Consider the following 20,903-nt stretch of genomic DNA (forward strand, 5'->3'; position numbering starts at 1 on the left):
GCACAGCACAACCAAAAAGAAGATGTTTTAACATTATAATTTATCATATAAAATGCTCTATAACTGGAGATAGACTTCATATGTCTTCAGGGTTTTCAGAGTAAAATTTCAACTACCTATCATTTATTATTCCTTTCCCACCGTAAATATGATACAGCATTGTAGGATTATAAATATTTTGGCACACATATTTAATGAAGACCTCTTTTGATGGCAAACAGATTCTTTTATTGGCAATCAAAAAACTTCACACCTACAATATGAAAATAAATGCTCCTTTAATGAATAATTAAATGAAAACTTTCCAGGACCTTACAGGATTCTTAGTAGGTACCACATGTACCTTAGAACACAGAATGTTAGCTTGATGGGACTGTGAGAGTGTGACTGAAAATGAGATGTCATTTACAAAACAGCTACCTCACAGCTTTCCCAAAGAGCAGTTCCTCTGCAATTCAAACAAGAAACACAATTCGTACCTTCTGCCTCGTTTTAAGATGTGACTGACAGCGTACATCAGTCTTAAATTTTATGATTTCGATGTTACTTTTTCAAGGCACTCAACAGAAACTCAAATCTCACTTTAGAGTCACGAATCTGAGATTTGCAGTGAAGCTATAATTTCTCAGTATCAAAGTTTCATTATTACACAACAGTTCTATTTCACAAACACTCTTCGTCCCTCATCCTGCTCCCCTGCGGCACCGATCATGCTAAGTAAGGTTTCTGCAGCTCATCTGAGACTAGAGCAGCTTCTGCTGCTTCGGTCACAAAACCCTTCCTGGGTGAACAGTACTTGCCCTTTCCAGAAAAAATGCTATTTTCACCTTTTCTGTTTCTTTTCTACAATGAAAAACGGGGCTAAACAGAATCTTAGAATCTAATTTTCTGCTGGATGGTTAAAATCTGTATTGCATATGCCATCTTCAGTCTCTTAAAATCCAAAACTTTAGTGGAGTACAGTATGCTTTCCCTTGTTGTCACTTAATACAATCAAAGCAAAAATAGAGCCCCATAGAAATTTCAACATTGAATTTTTTGTGAGTCGTAAAGCTTAGTAAGAGTCCAACAGCTTGATATGCCAGTAGTCTCTGCATTACTTTTCATAGTTCATGATCTAGAATACTACTTGTAGTCAAAAGCCCATCTTTCAAAAAGGTCCTACTTCCTCAGGCATGTGTATCTGTATACAGGATACATATAACCAGTGGTCACACAACTGCCTTTATATATACAGGCATATATATGTGTGTATGTAAGATACATGTTAGCAGCAGTCGCTCAGCTCTTAGCTGTGCTCCATGAAAGCCACTTTACTTGACATATAAAGGATGGCGATCATAGTCTCTGAGTCATTTTAATCCACAAGCGCACACACACACAGTTGACACTAGTCTCATAAATGCTGTTGACAATTCAGAAAGACTGCTTTCCTAATTGAACTCTAAAAGAAAAGTGCCTTGAATTTAAATTTTTTTAAAAAACTTCAGTCTTCAATATTGAAACTGCTAAGTCACTCCATTTTTCTATGGGAAAAAAAAAAAAAACACAGATAATAGAGTTGGGGGGAAACTTTTTAAATGAAAAAATAAATTTGAGAAAACACCCTGTTACTAAATAGTTTAAGAAAAGAAACCTACAGAGAGAAAATATTCCAATAGAAAGGTAAAAGCCATGTGGACTGCCACAAATAATGGCATTATTTGTAATAACAATTAGAAATAAATCAAATCTTCAGTAACCGGACTGTAAAATATATTAGGAAGTGTCCAACTGATAAAGTATTATACAGCCATTAATTTTGAGCAGGGATATGATGGACATGGAGCACCTGAAGCCAAATACAGAAAGGACCCTGCTGCACTGAACAGCTCCAATCAAAAAAACTAAGCAGGAACGTCATTTGCGGTGTCACTGAATTAGGGGTAGTCTTCCTTTTATTGGAAAAACCAATAAAGCAATATAAAGCTTCTATATTGATTATACCTTTTCCAAAAGAAAAAAAAAAACTCAAAATGGATGAAATTACTGAAAAACAAGCCTTTGCAAATAAATGTTCTGGAGGGGGGCATGCGTCTGACTGCATCCAGAAACCAACATGTCTTTCATCACTTGGGAGGCAGGACCTGAGCCAGCCTGGTTCTCTCGAGAGGGAGGCGTCGTGAACAGACCCAGAAGAGGGGTGAGTGCCCAGCCAGAAGTTCTGTGGCCACAGCTCTATCATTGATTTTATTAACCAGGCCATAATTTGTCCCTTTTGAGTGCTTAGACAACACACATTTCTATGTTTCAAGACAAAATTTCACAAAAGTCTTTATTTTTCTTCCTACAGAAAAATTCAGAGGCACTACTATTTCCTTCTCATAATAAAGCAATACTCAGCAATCAAGTCATACATATTTTTAATGACAAAATGGTTAGTGTTAACCCTATGTAGCATGTGATCAGAAAATAATTAAAGACCACGGGGTGGTAACTATCAGAAATAATACTGGACAGAGAATTACTAACAGAGCAATTTTCAATAGAAAACTGAGCATTTCCCTTGGGAAATAAATTTAATATTCTATTATTAAGCAACTGGGGCAAAAAAGATTAGATTTTCTGTAACTGCGATTGAACAGGATTGGAAAGGCTTCATGAGGATGAAGTTTTTTTTGATGGTTTTATGATGACAACTACCACCTCCTAGCTAGTTTAGCTCTCCGAAGAAAATGTTCAATCAAAAGCCTAAATCATACAAAGCACTTAACATTTTCAAACAGTTGCCTAATAACAAACTTTTAAAAGAGATTATCCATAGCAGTGGATTATTTTTATCAAATTTTTGAACAAGCCACGCTCAGAAACACTACAACAGAGCAGCGTACTGGTTTATCTGGTTCTCTGCACTACTACAAAAACAGTCAGAAAGAGCTTGGTGTACTCAGTGTAAGGCTGACGGTTTACTTGCTGCAAGCCGTGTATCGTGCAGTTACATTCTCCCAGTTGATCACGTTCCAAATGGCCTTCAGATAATCGGGCCTGACATTTTTATACTGAAGGTAATAAGCATGCTCCCACACGTCAATCCCCAGCAGGGGGATAAGACCTGTTGGAAAGAAACAAAAGCCACGAGATTCAATCTAAAATACTGCGTCTCCTCGCTTCAACCGTCCTGCGCACACAGTTACCCTGGACCCCATCCTTGTCCACTTTCCAGTTTCTCGTATACGATACACACAGGAAATCTGCACAAGAATAAATATCCTGAAAGACTACTCTTTGGAAGAAGAAAATGTGATAAATAGGAAAAATAATTGAAATAGACTTGGGAAAAACCAACTAACCACAGTATTTAATAGGTGTTCTTAAAATCAACAGATTTATCCAAGAGCCAATTCTCAGTGGTCCTTACTAGGGGTCTCAAAAAGAGTGTGATTTGTTTGCAGGGGTGGCTATGTGTATGCTAAGTCACTCAGTTATGTCTGACTCTTTGCAACCCCATGAGAGCCAATTCTCAGTGGTCCTTACTAGGGGTCTCAAAAAGAGTGTGATTTGTTTGCAGGGGTGGCTATGTGTATGCTAAGTCACTCAGTTATGTCTGACTCTTTGCAACCCCATGGACTGCAGCCCACCAGGCTCCTTTGTCCATGGGGATTCGCCCAGCAAGATTACTGGAGGGGGTTGCCATGCCCTCCTCCAGAGGATCTTCCCGACCCAGGGATCAAACCCAGGTCTCCAGCATGTCTGAGTACCTTCCAAAGGTGCTGTGCATTTGTGGGGGGCTATGTAAAACCTGCTCTGCTCCCCTGGGCTAAGGTTGGTCACAGAGAGCACAAAGCATTTATGATGTATATGTATGTAATAATTAATAAAAGTTCTGGTACAACAGAAATTAACACAACATTGTAAACCAACTATATTTCAATAAAATAAATAAAGCAAAGTGTTTATATGAGACATTAATATAAGAATAAGTTAACAAGGAAAACTGAGTAAGACTTAAGGAAAAGATGCACATTTCGGAAATTAAGTAATTCAAATGAAGAATTAGTTAAATCTACAAAACATTCATTTAAGAAACCTCTCTAGGGACTTCCCTGGAGGTCCAGTGGTTAAGAATCCACACTTCCACTGCAGAAGGCATGGGTTTGATTCCTGGTCAGGGAACTAAAATCCCACAGACCACACTGTACAGCCAAAAAAAAAAAAGAAACCTCTCCAACTGTAAGCACTCCCCTAAGAAAACAGTCATAAACCAACGTGTCTAAATCCGTCATGAGGTATGCCACTAATCATTTACAATTAAGGCAACAAAATTCATACATGACTTTTCCCATAAATAAACTGCCGTGACTTTCATTTATCTTCATTCCTATTGGCTTTCTTCAAGCGGGGAGAAGGCAGTGTCTCTAGGACTCACCAATCACAGCCTTCTGGGTCAGGTACCTGACTCTAGAGCACTCAGGGCTCACAAATCTTTGCTTTTCCCAATTCTGTGGCTCCCAAAAGAGCAGCTTAGATTCTGGCTAAATCTGGACAGATCCGGGGCAGTGAGTCACGTAAGGAAGTCTCCTGACATGTGCAAAGGCAGAAAATATGGCTGAGACCCACTGCTAACCAATTCGATCACCTTTCATCAGAGTTCCAGCTGAGCGCTGGATCCTTAGGACTACTCCCTAAAGAGCTACTACTTCCATCTGGCTCAACATGTAAAGGAATTCATGAGCCCAGCTTTGAAGCCCAGCCTCTTCCTGTGCCAAAGCCCTTGGCAAGGCAGACTGGAAACCTGAGCTCTGGTCCCAGTTTAGCCACAGGTGCTCAGCAGAGGGGATGAGAGTCCAAAGTTTTAAGTCAGACCCAGCCTGTGTCTCTTTTCCTCCTTCATGCTATTTATCTAGTCTTAGGTTTTTAGTCTAGTGCATATAATTATTCTGTATCCTGATATGAATGCTCTATCAAATGACGCAGAGCTTATGTTTAAAATCTTTTTTGTTAATATATCTGTAAAATTACACATGCTAACTTTATAAAATATCAAGGACCTGGAAAGCATTTTTGCTCACACAAGACTCTGGGTATCGGCTTCTAAGATCTGCTCAAAACGTATTCAAGAAGGTTTAAACACTGCTAGTCTTCAGTTCATGATAAATGCTTTATAACAAACCATCTCTCCAGAATAAAGAATTCTAACCTGTTGTTCCTTGCAGGGGATCCTGGTTAGAACAAGCAGCAATCTGCAAGCGTCCCTGCTCCTTATTGAAGCCAAGCCAACCCCAACCGGAACCTTGGACACCAACAGATACAGCAGTCAGCTTTTCCTTAAATTTGGCAAAGGAACCAAAGTCACGTTTGATGGCTTCCAGCAATTCCCCTATTAAAAACAGAAACAAAAAAAAAAGGTTACAAAAACCACCCATGAAAGAAGAGATTAGAACAATTACAATAAATATTTTAGTACATATATCAAGTATTATTGTCATATGGCCCAAGACACAACTAGACAAAGACACAGAAGACACTCCGTAACCCAGTGAGCCTACAAAACAGTGTCATTCCTGCCCCGACACGATAGTCACCAGGTCTCAGAATTTTAATTCACGTGTGTGTTACTGAAACACGTTAGAGGGGTTTTTTTCACTCACAGTGCTATTTCCACATGGAAAGAAACAGTATTTTCCATTCGCTTTTTTTCCCCTCAACAGAAGACTTTACTTTGAATCCTACCCTACCTACTCTGTCTCAATTTGGGAATGAAATGTTACGGCTGAGATCTGCTTCTTCTCCAAGGCAGCCTAGATCTTTCCTATCTTAATTACTACATCATTTTAAAAAGAGTGATGTTGCCTCTTAAAGTGAACTAGGGGTACACTTTAAGGGTTATCACCCTTTTTATTCCGTAGCAATACAGAACACAATTCTAGACTGAGCACATCAACCAAATCACCTAGGCCCAAAATATTACTTCTCTTATTTGAATGGTCTAAAAGTCATCATCTAGGGGCTTCCCTGGTGGTCCAGTGGCTAAGACTCCGTGCTCCCAATGCCCCAAGGCCAAGGTTTGCTGCCTGGCAGGGAACTAGATCCCACCTGCCACAAATAAGACCCGGCACAGCCAAAAAGATAAATATTCAACTTCTTTTTAATTTTTAAAGTAATCATCTATTATAAGCACAAGTGATGAGATAAAGGGGCATGGATAACACAAACACGATAGACTGCCAAAACCTGCTGGATGAACATAGGTGTATCTGATATTCTGGTAACTCTCAACACCTCAAAAGTATTAAGTCATGGTCTAAAGATCTACCTCAGAAAAAATAAATTCTCCAGCTCCCCATACTTACTCCTCCAATCATCTTTACTTCCAAATGAAACTGCTTATTTCAAGTGCATAAGGTGCCTTCTAGAATATGATTAAAAATGCCTCCGAAAATTAAGGGAGATGCCAGAAGACCAGAGACAAAGGTGGAGAGCTCTGTTTATGCCCCATACCTGCCCTGGGGTGAGAAGGATAAAGTTACAGGACTCCATGCACCACCATACAGGAAGTCAAGTGAACAAGCAGAGCGAACGAGTCCATCGGCTATGGACTCCCTTGTTACCTGCAGCTGTCCTGGAAAATCTATTTTTCTGGGACAATTTACTTTTTTATCAGTTAGAAAGAGTAAAAGAGTGAAATAATAGCAAAGGGCACTATTCTATAATGGCCTAATTTTTAAAACAACCCTATAATTATCCCTATATCATACAGATGAAGAAAACTAAGATAGGAAATGGTTAATATCTTATCCCAGGGCCTAGAGCCAGTAAATGAAAATTCATCTCTCCTAAAAACTCAGTCTTCCCCTGATGCACAGTGCATTTCAACCAGGAGATGACACCGTATGTGTCATCTAGGGGCTTCCCTGGTGGTCCAGTGGCTAAGTGTGTGCGTGTGTGCATAATTCCCTGGATGTATTCTGCACTCTCACACGTGCCCCTCTGAAAGTTACAACTCTGTCGTACTCTCTGCTATGAGAGAGATGCCATCATGATACCTCAGGGAGAATGAAGGTAACTTAAAAAAATCAAGTCTTTCCTACTGTGTGCAAAATGAAGCCAAGGTTGCCCCAGTTTAAACCAACCTTTGGGTTCTCCACCACCGTTGGGGCTCAGATTTGTCCAGAAGATGCTGTGATTGATATGGCCCCCACCGTTGAACTTTAACGCAGGCTGCAGAGCTATCTGAGCTGTGACATCACCTGAAAGGTTAAAATACGAACACATTTTCTTTAAATTCTTGCTCTTTATGGCAACCCACTCCAGTATTCTTGCCTGGAGAATCCCACGGACAAAGGAGCCTGGTGGGCTACAATCCATGGGGTCGCAAAGAGTCGGACACGACTGAGTGACTGAACAAGTAGTCCCAAAACTTCACCATTTCAATATTTTACCAAAAAAAAAAGCCCTCCCCAAAGTATGTGTCCCAGTGGATTTTCAGTTCAATCAATAATGTAGCAAACAGCTAGTGAGCAAGAGCGGGAAAGCTAGCAGAAAATTCACTCCTGGGCTTCAGAGACCTCGGTTTTCTCGGATAGAAAAGATTTCAGTAAACGACCTAACAAAGAAAACAAGGACAAAAGATAGTGGAGTGCTATAAAATAGATGGCTCCATATACAGGCTATATGGAAAATGTTCAACGCTCATTCTCTAGATACACAACCACCTACCAGCATGGTTATACTCCCAAAAAGCTCAACTTATTCAGAACTGAACCGCTGATCTTCAACCCCAAACTCATTCATCCAAAGGCCTCCCCCATCTCAGCGTTTGCTCAGGGCATTTTTGATGACTTGGTGATTTGTAATTCCTTTCCTCTCACACCCCACATCCAACCCAGCAGCAAAGCCAGAGACCGTCCAGAGAATATCCAGCGCCTCATCCCTTCCTCCAGCCTCCATGTCTCCCACTGTCTGCTGCCTCCACACCCACCCCTACGGTCTATTCTCAACACAGTGGTCAGAGGGCTTCTCTAAACCTCAAACTGATCATGGCACACCTGGGGTTAAACCCCTCCGCAGGCTGCTCTTCTCAGAGTGAACCCCAAGTCCTTACAATCGGTAGAGGGGTGCGCGTCATACCGCCCTCTGCATCTCCCTGCTGGCCCAGCTCAGGCCACAACGGCCCCTCCTGGCACTTAGATAGCCGGCCTGGCATGCGGCCAGCTTAGGGCTTCCACTGACCGCTGCAGCCTTTGCTGGAACACTCTTCCTGGAGACAGCCTCTGGGTTCACCGCCCCCCCATTCCCTCTCAAGTCTCCACTGAAGCATCAACCACATTAGAAGGCTTCTCTAACCACAGTATGAAATGGGCAACGCCCACCCGCCTCCAGACCACTTCCCCTACTCTCTCTTCCCCGACAGGACTTCAGCCCCGACATACTGCACATTTTCTTATCCCCATCTCTCCATGCGAGGAAAGCTCCAATGAAGACACGGACTTCTGTGCACTGCTGCCTCTGAGGCTCAGCGTATTGCCTTACAACATACCAGGCACTCATGACACTAAATGACCTCTGTACTTTAAAAAGAATGGCATATTTGGAGCTGTGTTCTTCTGCCTTGCCAAACAGGGAGGCAAAATATTTTTTTCTATGCCTTGAAGAAGGTACAGACTAACAAAACTATTATGAACCATGGGAATTTTAAGTTCCTATGACTCATAAGATCCCCAAGTGACAGACACAGAGAACCAAGCAGAACTCTGCCCTTGGGGAGCTTACATAACAGAAGTTTTCTATTTCTGTTGTTAGTTCATTCACTCAGTCGTGTCCGACTCTTTGCAACCCCATGAACCGCAGCCCACCAGGCCTCCCTGTCCATCACCAACTCCCGGAGTTCACCCAAACCCATGTTCATCGAGTCGGTGATGCCATCCAACCATCTCATCCTCTGTCAGCCCCTTCTCCTCCTGCCCTCAATCTTTCCCAGCATCAGGGCCTTTTCCAACGAGTCAGCTCTTTGCATCAGGTGGCCAAAATATTGGAGTTTCAGCTTCAAAATCAGTCCTATCAATGAATACCCAGGACTGATCGCCTTTAGGATGGACTGGTTGGATCTCCTTGCAGTCCAAAGGACTCTCAAGAGTCTTCACCAACACCACAGTTCAAAAGCATCAATTCTTCGGTGCTCAGCTTTCTTTATAGTCCAACTCTCACATCCATACATGACCACTAGAAAAACCATAGCCTTGACTAGACAGACCTTTGTTGACAAAGTAATGTCTCTGCTTTTCAATATGCTGTCTAGGTTGGTCATTTCTGTTGTGAGGATGCATGCTAAGAACACACATAAGAAATAGTGCTGTCTGAAACAATAAAGCCTCCAGTTTTTAGCAATTCAGAAAGGAGAAGGCCAATGATATCTAAATACACAGATAATCTTTGAGAGTTCTGTTTAAGATACCAACTTTTGTCGCTATGTTTACAAAATAATTTTCTGACAGATCGGTGTTTCCCTTACTAATTTTTCTTGGAGAATCACTCTAAAAATAAATACAGAATTTATATTGTTTTTTTAATGCCAACACTAACTATTTCTAATGGAAAAGAAACTTGCTTACTGAGAACTAGTTTCATCACAATCTCCTAAAGTTTACATGAGCATTTTTTAAATTTTAATAGAAATTTGAGGGGCTTAATATCTGCTTTTAAGAAATTTTCCTGCTGCTCAACGTTTTCTTTGGCTTCACAGTAGTTTTTTTCCCCTCTGTTTAATACAAGTATATACTTTTGTTTGAAAACTATTTATGATACTTACCTGTGATAAAATTGATGATGTCATTTTCCTTACACTTTTTTCCCCAGATTTTCAAACATGAAAATGTAACTTCTTAATGGTTTTTAAAATATAATTGTTTAAATCAACAAAGTGCCACAGATACTTATAGGCAACACAGTAGAATATATTGTGATAAAGTAGAGCTTTTTTCCCAGAGGCTTTCATTAAACAAGCAAAGCTTCTATTGCACAAGGACTGACATTTAAGCTGCTTGTAATCACTGCTGGGCATACACACCGAGGAAACCAGAATTGAAAGAGACACATGTACCCCAATGTTCATCACAGCACTGTTTGTAATAGCCAGGACATGGAAGCAACCTAGATGTCCATCAGCAGATGAATGGATAAGAAAGCTGTGGTACATATACACAATGGAGTATTACTCAGCCATTAAAAAGAATACATTTGAATCAGTTCTAATGAGGTGGGTGAAACTGGAGCCGATTATACAGAGTGAAGTAAGCCAGAAAGAAAAACACCAATACAGTATACTAATGCATATATATGGAATTTAGAAAGAAGGTAACGATAACCTTGTATGCGAGACAGCAAAAGAGACACAGATGTATAGAACAGTCTTTTGGACTCTGTGGGAGAGGGTGAGGGTGGGATGATTTGGGAGAATGGCATTGAAACATATATAATATCATATAAGAAATGAATCGCCAGTCTAGGTTTGATGCAGAATACAGGATGCTTGGGGCTGTTGCACTGGGATGACCCAGAGGGATGGTACAAGGAGGGAGGTGGGAGGGGGGTTCGGGATTGGGAACATGTGTAAACCCGTGGCGGATTCATGTTGATGTGTGGCAGAACCAATACACTATGGTAAAGTAAAAAATTATAATAATAAATAATAAAATAAAAAATAAAAATGGAAAAAATAAAATAAAAAATAGATAAAATAAAACATTGAAGAGGCATTCATAGGTGTCATGTGTTGTCTTGCAGGAAATAAGTTTCACAACTGGGATTTACCCCAGCCTCTCCCCATTACCACATTCTTCCCGAAGTTGTTTTTTCCCTAAATCGTAGAACCTCTTTCCTCAGACCATCCCTCTGAGGTCACAAGTAAATCTTCCAGAATGTGGTAACTTCCTCTTCTTTTTGTTTACCTAATAAACTCACACACGACCAGACTGAAATGCTGCCTTTTCCCACTAGATGTCCCCAGTCAACAAGCAGTCACTGCCTAAAATACAATCAACCAATTTCTCAGGACTGAAATTAAATTCGCAGATATATGAAATCTAGAAAACTGGTACTGATGAACCATGTGCAGGGCAAGAATAGAGACGCAGATGTAAAGAAGGAATGGACTCGTGGGCAGGGCGGGTGGGAAGGAGAGCGCGGGAGGAATTGAGAGAGGAGCACTGAGGTACATACGCTCCCATATCTGCAATAGCTAGCTAGTGGGAAGCTCCCTGTATCGCACAAGGAGCTCAGCTGGGTGCTCTGTGAGGACCTACAGGGGTGGGTTGAGGGGGAGGGCGGGGAGGGCTCAAGAGGGAGGGGATATATGTATACCCATAGCTGATTCATGGAGAAGGAAATGGCAACCCACTCCAGTATTCTTGCCTGGAGAATCCCATGGACAGAGGAGCCTGGGGGGCTACAGTCCATGGGGTCGCAAAGAGTCGGACACGACTGTGCAACAACAACAACAACATAGCTGATTCATGTCCTTGCACAGCAGAAACTAACACAACATTGTAAAGCAATTATACTCCAAATTAAAATAAAAGAAGAAAGACATTTAGGGAAAAAAAGACATTTAGGGAAAAAATGCACTTTTAACTGTGTTGCTTCAGCCACACGTACAGCCTAGTTTCCCTCATGCAAAAATGTAATAACTATTCTGTATAGAAACGTTAAGACATCGTACTCCCATAGACGGCCCCAGACGCAAAACACAAAATAAAGTTCACGCATTACGGGTTTTGTCAGCTGAGCTCCTCTAAAAAAAGAAAAATACCAACTCCGTACTACATTTTCACTCAAAAGAGTGGCATATAAAAGAAAACAAAGAGTGGCAAACAAATGCAAGCCTGGGTTCCCCACGAAACGGCTGTTCTCCCTGTGAATTCCGCCCCCAGGTCCACGCGCGACCGCGCGCATTGGTTCTGCGCGACGCCGGGGGGCACCGGTCTTTACCAGGCATGCCTCGCAGCGTAGCGCCTCGCCACCCGCTTCCCAGAGCCCGGCCGCCCGGCACCCACCCTTCTCCAGCGCCTCCCGGTACTTCTCCTCGGCGACGTTGAGGTTGTTCACGTAGGCCGCGTGGTGCTTGCTGTGGTGCAGCTGCATGATCTGCGCGTTGATGTGCGGCTCCAGGGCGCCGTAGTCGTACGGCAGGTCGGGGAGGCTGTGCTTCTGCCGGGAGCCCAGCACGCCCAGGGCCGGCACCAGTTTCCTGCTCGTGCTGCAGAGAGAGCACACCCAGCGCGATCGGGCCCCGCGCGCAGCCACCTTTCCCCCGCGAGCGCGTCTCCGCAGCCCGGAGAGAGGACCCGAGCGCCGGGGAGAAGGAACAGGAGGGTGGGGGGGAGTGCTGGCCCTTGGGACCGTCGGCCAGCCGGCCGTCCAGTCTCCAGCCTGAAACTCAAGCTGCAGTGCAGCGGACCCGGCGGCACCTAGATGCGCTCGGCCCACCACCTGCCCGCAGGCCGGTGTCCTGGAGCCCGCGGGGCCGGTGCGAACGGGCCAGTGGGGGGCAGCAGCGCCAAGCCACCGAGGCCCCCGCCCGGGCCTCGACTGGCCGCCGCGCGCGCCGTCCGGAGCCTCACCTGCACGCCGCCCGGGACAACATGGTGGACGCTGCCCGTGGGCCTCTCAGAGCTCGAGTAGCCGCGCCGCGCTGACCCGCGACGATGCGCTCGTGTCCGGGGCTGAGCCGCAAGGACACCACCGCCGCGGCCCCGCCCCCCGCGCGCCCCGCGGCCCCGCCCTCCTGCGCCCGCCGCTCCCAACTCCGGGGAAGTGGGGTGCGGGGCCCTGGGTCGGCCCCGCCCGCGCTCCGGGCCTAGCGCAGGCGGGAAAGACAGGCCCGGCAGTCTCCCCGGCCGCTGCGCGAGCCGCGGGGTCCGCACTGCGACTGCGCGCCTCCGTGCGGGTCGCCAAAGGGAGGGCCGCTGTTTTCCCTCCCCCCGGCCCCCGAAAGAGATGGTACGGCTCTGGGTTCCGCCCCCGTGAAGGCACCGCCCAGCGCGGCCCGCGGATGGGGGACCTAGCCCCCGCGGGCGTGCCCGGGAATTGCCCGCGGCTCTGTTCCTGCTCCTTCCCGGACGCCGCCGGGGTGGGGTGGGGTCGGGTCGGGGTAGCCTCGGGGTCCCGGGCCCTTCGCCCAGAGGGAAGAGTAGTGCTTCTGGGAGCCGCTTCGGAGCGCAGCCGTGAGTCGATGCGGCCTCGCAGGAAAGCGGGCCCTGGCCCTGGGACGGTGTAGGGCCGGTGCCTCTCCAACTACTGCCGGGAGTGAGCGTTCTTTCCGAGTGAACCGACCTTGGGACCTCCGCCAGGCCTGATAATAGTGTTACTGTGCACCCGCCACGTGCCAGGGACTGCGCTGCAGAGTTTACATACATTTATCTTTGTTTCACCCCTAGGATAGGCATCATTGATTCCCGCTTAATGAACCGGTTGCCCCGGTCACACCGTTAATAAGTGAAAGATCAGGATTAGAACCCAAAGTTCATACATTGATTACCAGGCCTTAGCAGTCAAGTCTTGAGTGTTTGCTGGGAGAATATAAAAGAAGTACAACAGAGGAGTCTTTCCTGCGGTGTCCTATTTCTAATGAGCTGTAAGTATCAGGTACTTTCTCAACAACTGGGGGGAAAAAAAAATCCTGAATTCTGTAAAGAAATTAGAAAGTTTTACACTTATTGGCCTGAGTTGGGCCTTTCCTGAATAGAATAATACAGTAATAGACAGACAAATAATAGGTGCTGAATAGTGTTTCAGTTACTTTCCTCCATCTCCTTCACAATTTCCACCCCACCTCTGTGCCGAGGATGACTAGGGGAACCGAAAGGGGAACCACTGAGCACGGCTTCACAGAAAGGGTAGGGCTTGCTGGCAGTCAAGGTGAATGTAAGGGCATGCTACCAGATGGAGGAAATTCAAGTTGGAACCAGGTGATGAATGTCCTTAAAACTCAGACACATAATTGGTAACCGGAAACTGAAAAGCATTTTAGCTAACATGAGGCATATTTAAAGTAGTTTTCCAGGCAAGGGAGTCTGCCATTGATTTAAGGCGCAGACTAGTTAAAAAACTGTTGTATAAATTCTAGCATGAGATACTAAGAACTGCTTTTAAGGTACTAGCTATGGGAACTGGAATAAAAGCATTTGGAAGAATGAAATAACAGAATTCAGTGATAGGTCAGTGGCTAATAAAAAGGCTTGTTCTAGTGAGAACAAAATATCACTAGAAGGAGATTGAGCCCAGTCAGACCAAATCGATGTACTTCTTCTTTGTACAAGTGATGCTTTGATATTTAAATTGAATTCCCACCCCATCCCCTCAGCAGGACATGCCCCTTTGAGCAAGCAACAAAGGCTGGGGTGTGGGGAAATGAGATTAGTGTCTCTAACATCATATCTGCCATCAGCTACCCCCTTCCAGAAGACACCCCAACTACGAGAGTGACCAGGATTGAGACCAGGGCTTGGGGGCTGCAGGAGGTAATAAGAATGTCTTACATCCAGTAAACAGGCCTCTTTTTCTTTTATAGTTGACCATTATCAGTTCAGTTCAGTTCAGTTCAGTGGCTCAGTCCTGTCCAACTCTTTGTGACCCCATGGAATGCAGCATGCTAGGCCTCCCTGTCCATCACCAACTCCCAGAGCTTGCTCAAGCTCATATCCATCCAGTTGGTGATGCCATCCAACCATCTCATCCTCTGTCATCCCCTTCTCCCGCCTTCAATCTTTCCCAGCATCAGGGAATGAGTCAGTTCCAATGAGTCAGTTCTTCACATCAGGTGGCCAAAGTATTGGAGTTTCAGCTTCAGCATCAGTCCTTCCAATGAATCTTCAGGACTGGTTTCCTTTAGGATGGCCTGGTTGGATCTCCTTGCCATCCAAGGGACTCTCAAGAGTCTTCTCCAACACCACAGTTCAAAAGCATCGATTCTTCAGCGCTCAGTTTTCTTTATAGTCCAACTCTCACATCCACACATGACTACTGGAAAAAACATAGCTTTGACTAGACAGGCCTTTGTCAGCAAAGTAATGTCTCTGCTTTTTAATATGCCATCTAGGTTGGTCATAGCTTTTCTTCCAAGGAGCAAGTGTCTTTTAATTTCACAGCAGCAATCACCACTGTAAGATGTACTCATTCAACTGTCCCAGGGAGTTAGATTACAGTTGACTGGAGTCTGTCCCAAATTCCTCCAGCCAGCTCAGGATGTCATCTGCCACATCAGGGCACCATAATTGTGGATTTCCCATCAACAAACTTCACGAGGCTACTTCACAGACATCCCAGACCCACCAGAGTCTAGATCAACATATTGGCTGAAGAAGGAAAAATGTAGGTTGAGATGAAATCCTTTGGAGTCAGTTATTAAACAGATCCAGCCACAGTGTCTCAAACCCAGAAGTGTGTATTCCCTCCTGTAAAAGAGATCTGGAGTGGGTAGTCCAGGGCTGGGATGACAGTGCCATGAAGTCCTCAAGGAACCAGGTTCCTCTGTCCTCAGAGTTGCCTCATGATCCATGATAGCTTCTAGAACACCAGCCATCTCACCCCCTCTCCATGAAGAGGGAGGGACAAAAGTTTGGCCCCAGCTGTCTCCTTTCGAGGATTCTCCATGGTAGGTTCACCCAACAAATTCCAATCAGAATTTCAGTAGAAGCCTGCACCTAACTATAGAGGAGGCTGGGAAACATTCGTTTAGTTATGACCATTCCCAGTGTTAAAAAATTTGGAATTCCTTAACAACAGAGAAAATGCTACATATCCTTCTGCTGCTGCTCCTAAGTCGCTTCAGTCGTGTCCAACTCTGTGCGACCCCATAGACGGCAGCCCACCAGGCTCCCCTGTCCCTGGGATTCTCCAGGCAAGAATACTGGAGTGGGTTGCCATTTCCTTCTCCAACTACAAGACATATTTTCACATGCTGAGTAATGAACTCGGACTATTTATGGAATGTCTTTAGCTACATTCTCTCCTTTGTCTCTCTCATTCTTCCTTTTCACCCCTTGTACCACAAACCTTACCCAGACAGGAATCTCAGTGAGAATTGCTCCACCGACTTTCCTTTTGCATAAATGAGATTGCTAACAGGATCAAGTTGTTGTTGTTTTATTGTTGTTTAGTCGCTCGGTCGTGTCCGACTCTTTGCGACCCCATGGACTGTAGCCCACCAGGCTCCTCTGTCCCTGGGATTCTCCAGGCAAGAATACTGGGAGTGGGTTGCCATTTCCTTCTCCAGGAATAGGACCAAGAGTAGTACTTAAATTGCTAAAATGAAACCAGTGATCTAGGCAAAGAGAGAAAATGATGGGAAAGATAGAATATCATTAACAAAGGTTTCTAAGTGAGCTCCCCACCCCACAACATCAGGCTGATTATAATTAAATTGGATCCTCCAAGAATGCATTAACTCCTGGAAAGGAAAGGGGAAGGTTGGCTCAGAACAGAAGTGTTTTATTGAACAAGACAGGTAGTCAGAGACCCCAGTTCAATTCCTGGGTCGGGAAGATTCCCTGGAGAAGGGATAGGCTACCCACTCCAGTATTCTTGGGCTTCTCTTGTGGCTCAGCTGGTAAAGAACCCACCTGCAGTGCAGGAGACCTGGGTTCAGTCCCTAGATTGGGAAGATCCCATGGAGAAGGGAAAGGCTACCCACTTCAGTGTTCTGGCCTGGAGAATTCCATGGACTGTATAGTCCATGAGGTCCCAAAGAGTTCTCGGACACAACTGAGCAACTTTCACTTACACTTTTGGACTTCCCTGGTGGCTCAGCTGGTAAAGAATCCACCTGCAATGCAGGAGACCTGGGTTCGATCCCTGGGTTAGGAAGATCACCTGGAGAAAGGAAGGGTAACCCACTCCAGTATTCTTGCCTGGGAAGTCCCATGGACGGAGGAGCCTGGTGGGCTACAGTCCAGGGGGTCTCAAAGAGTTGGACACGACTGCGCAACCAACATAAAGGAAGAAAGGAACTGACGTAATTGAGCAGATCCTCGGTTCTGGTACTGTCAGACCCTGTTCTGGTGCTAAAAAGTGTCTTAATTCACAGCATCTCTGTAAAGTGGCTTAGTATTTCTCTCTTGCGCAAAGGTAGTAAGTGACTTCGGCTTCCCTGGTGGCTCAGCGGTAAAGACTCTGCCTGCAATACAGGAGACCCAGGTTCGATCCCTGGGTTGGGAAGATCCCCTGGAGGAGGGCATGGCAACCCACTTCAGTAATCGTGCCTGGAGAATCCCCACGGACAGAGGAGCCTGGCAAGCTACAGTCCATAGGGTCGCATAGAGTCAGATACGACTGAAGCCACTTAGCACACACACACAGTAAGTGACTTGACCAAGGTCACACAGAGCCTGTCAATAGTAGAGCTCAGCTTTGAGTGTACCACTCTCCCTGTTAACCCTAACATCACTGTGCCTTTAAACAGCCGCCACACCCCCTGCGCACCACATTCCTTGCACCCAGTAAAACAGCTCAACCCTATTTTGTTTGCAGTTCACTGTTTGAAACTTGCCCCTCCTATGCTGTGTCCCAGCTTATTGCTGTCTTCTCAACTCTTGATTGATCTCCAGCCTCTTCTCTTGCATATGATTCAGGTCCTAGCTCTTGAACCTGAAGCTTGAACTGGTCCTCTCTCCTCCCTTGCCCCCTCTCATTTGCCCCTTCGATCACATTTGCCCCTTAGTCTCAGTGAAGACCCAGCTTCCTGGAGCTTCCCTTGACCCTGACCCACCTGGCTGACTTTCCTAACCTTGTCTATGGAATTAGACTCACTAGCCATGAACCTGGGAAACCAGAACAGAATGGGGGAAGGGTGAAGAGAAAAGTGGTCCCATATTTAGAATTCAGGTGATGCCTCCATAAGATCCCTCTGTAAAAACTAGGCAACATCTGCCCCTTTAGGGGAATCAACAGTCCACCATCATCACCACTCCTGGTGTGTTCTCCAGAGAAACAAGGCTACTAAGATGTGTACATGCAGAGAGAAAGAGATGTATTATAAGGAAGTGGCTCATGCGATTACGGAGGCTGGATATCCAAAATCTATAGTGTGAACTGGCAGGCTTGAGACCCAGGCAAGCCAGTGGTGCAGTTCCAGTGTGAAGGCAATCTGATAGAGGATTCTCTCTCACTTAACGGAAGTCAGTTTTTGTTTTACTTAGACCTTCAACTGATTGGATGAAGCCCACAAACATTATAGAGGAAAATCTACTTTACCCAGAAATTCACCAACTTAAATGTTAATTGCATCCAAAACATCCTCCAGGCTAACGCCTAAAACTAACCACCACACAGGTAAAACACAGGGAGGGCAATGCATTCGATGCGAGCGGTGGGGAGATTTGTTAGTCATTACACTGTAGAATGTCATTTAACAGCCCAGGATTTATCATGGAGTGAGGCTGAGTTCATGGCATTGTTCTAAGAATAACTCTCAAGAGCTACTCACAATGAATTGACCCTGACCACAGAGGGCAATGACCACGCAGAAGGAGCTCAGGCTGGCTATGTCTCCTGGTCAGCATTTGTTAGGAGCTGCCCTCCCACTGGAGAAGGCAATGGCACCCCACTCCAGTACTCTTGCCTGGAAAATCCATGGGTGGAGGAGCCTGGTGGGCTGCAGTCCATGGGGTCACTAAGAGTCAGACATGACTGAGCGACTTCACTTTCACTTTTCACTTTCATGCATTAGAGAAGGAAATGGCAACCCACTCCAGTATTCTTGCCTGGAGAATCCCAGGGATGGCAGAGGCTGGTGGGCTGCTGTCTATGGGGTCACACAGAGTTGGACATGACTGAAGCGACTTAGCAGCAGCAGCAGCAGCAGCAGCCCTCCCACCAGAGGTCCACTCTAGAGAGCCAGAGTGGATACACAGGAGGCGTGGCCTCTTATACCAGGGAGGTTCATTCCAGAACTTGGTCCATGAGAAGAGGATGGACCCTGGGTCCCGTCTCAGGCGTGTCCCAGAATATTCTCCATCCTGGTCTGCATCACCCTATCCTAGGGCCCGCTTACATCTGCACTGGCCCTTTGGTGGGAAAGTGGATAAAATCCTGTCAAATAAGCCTAGAGGGATCTTTAACCTTTGATTTAGTGTCAGGAACTAGTCAGCTATGTGTTGGGATAAGATGCTCTGTTTATGAAAGACGGCTGATCAGTTACTCTTGTAAGGAGTTTAAAGAATAGCCTCTCAGTGGACAAACCAGCAGCTCTCTTATGCTCCACATTCAGCCTAAACATTCCAGTCCCCCCGAGCAGACATCTTAGTCCTGTTCCAGACGAGTTTAACACTTAATCCAGTTGTCGAGGACTGTATTTGTCCCCCAGATTCATACGCTGAAGTCCTGACCCCCAGTACCTTAGAATGTGACTGTATCCAGAAACAGAGCTTTTTTTTTTTTTTGTAGTATCAGACACTTTTACTTTTTATTTAAATTAACTTATTTCCCTTTTTATTTTCTTTTGGAGTATGGTTGATTGAGATGGCATCACCGACTCAATGGACACGAGTTTGAGCAAACTCCAGGAGAGAGTGAAGGACAAGGAAGCCTGGCGTGCTGCAGCCCATGGGGTCGCAAAGAGTCGGACGCGACTTGGCAACTAAACAGCAGCAACGATGGTCGCTTTGCAGAGTCCCCTGTGCTCTCCAGTACACCCTTGTTGTTTAGTTTACATGCAGTAGTGTGTATATATTAACCCCAAACTCCTAATTTACCCCTCCCCGCACCATAGTACGTCAGACGAGGAAAGACAAATATCATATGATTCCGCTTATATGTGGAATTTTTAAAAATGAGACAAACGAACTTATTGACGAAAATTAGAAGCAGACTCACAGAGTCTAAGAAAACAAACTTATGGAGACAGAGCCTTTTAAAAGGTAATTAAGTGAAAAAGTTGGCTAAAAGATCAACATTCAGAAAACGAAGATCATGGCATCTGGTCCCATCACTTCATGGGAAATAGATGGGGAAACAGTGGAAACAGTGTCAGACTTTATTTTTGGGCTCCAAAATCACTGCAGATGGTGACTGCAGCCATGAAATTAAAAGACACTTACTCCTTGGAAGAAAAGTTATGACCAACCTAGATAGTATATTCAAAAGCAGGGACATTACTTTGCCGACTAAGGTCCATCTAGTCAAAGCTACGGTTTTTCCTGTGGTCATGTATGGATGTGAGAGTTGGACTGTGAAGAAGGCTGAGCACCAAAGAATTGATGCTTTTGAACTGTGGTGTTGGAGAAGACCCTTGAGAGTCCCTTGGACTGCAAGGAGATCCAACCAGTCCATTCTGAAGGAGATCAGCCCTGGGATTTCTTTGGAAGGAGTGATGCTGAAGGTGAAACTCCAGTACTCTGGCCACCTCATGCGAAGAATTGACTCATTGGAAAAGACTCTGATGCTGGGAGGGATTGGGGGCAGGAGGAGAAGGGGACGACAGAGGATGAGATGGCTGGATGGCATCACTGACTCGATGGATGTGAATCTGAGTGAACTCCGGGAGTTGGTGATGGACAGGGAGGCCTGGCATGCTGCGATTCATGGGGTCTCAAAGAGTCGGACACGACTGAGCAACTGAACTGAACTGAAGGTACGATGAGAGCACTAACCCCCCCTTATAAAAAGGGGGCAAGGCCATGGACACACACAGGCCAAGGGGTGACCATGTGAGGACATGGGGCATCGAAGAGCCCGGGAGACAGACCTAAGAAGAGGCCAGCCTCACCCACACCTTGCTCTCAGACTCCTAGGGGTGAGGGGCAAGCAGAATGGAGAAGAGTCAACCCCAACATTGTTAAAGCCCGAGACAGCTCTTTTATATCTCTCCAGTGCCACCCCACAGCGCCCTCCCCCCACCACCACCATTTCCTGATGGGAAAAGCTGCCAAATCTGG

The 20,903-nt window shown here is 45.4% G+C and overlaps 1 protein-coding gene across 1 annotated transcript; it reads right to left on the bottom strand.

The window, feature by feature from the left end:
* SOD2 (superoxide dismutase 2, mitochondrial) lies at positions 212-12,743 on the bottom strand. Its single transcript, XM_018053428.1, has 5 exons — positions 12,594-12,743; positions 12,027-12,229; positions 7,110-7,226; positions 5,177-5,356; positions 212-3,091 (listed from the first exon to the last, which is right to left on the bottom strand). Exons 1-5 carry the CDS (start codon positions 12,614-12,616, stop codon positions 2,946-2,948), a joined length of 669 nt encoding a protein of 222 aa, XP_017908917.1. The 5' UTR covers positions 12,617-12,743; the 3' UTR covers positions 212-2,945.

Source organism: Capra hircus, chromosome 9, assembly GCF_001704415.2.
Source record: "Capra hircus breed San Clemente chromosome 9, ASM170441v1, whole genome shotgun sequence".
Classification (NCBI taxonomy): domain Eukaryota; kingdom Metazoa; phylum Chordata; class Mammalia; order Artiodactyla; family Bovidae; genus Capra; species Capra hircus.

Excerpts from the sequence above, each read along its gene's own strand:
- SOD2 (XM_018053428.1), bottom strand. The coding sequence starts at position 12,616 with ATGTTGTCCCGGGCGGCGTGCAG. Across the intron at positions 12,230-12,593 it reads TTGTCCCGGGCGGCGTGCAG|CACGAGCAGGAAACTGGTGC; the intron begins GTGAGGCTCCGG and ends CTCTCTCTGCAG. Across the intron at positions 3,092-5,176 it reads TCCCCTGCAAGGAACAACAG|GTCTTATCCCCCTGCTGGGG; the intron begins GTTAGAATTCTT and ends TCTTTCCAACAG.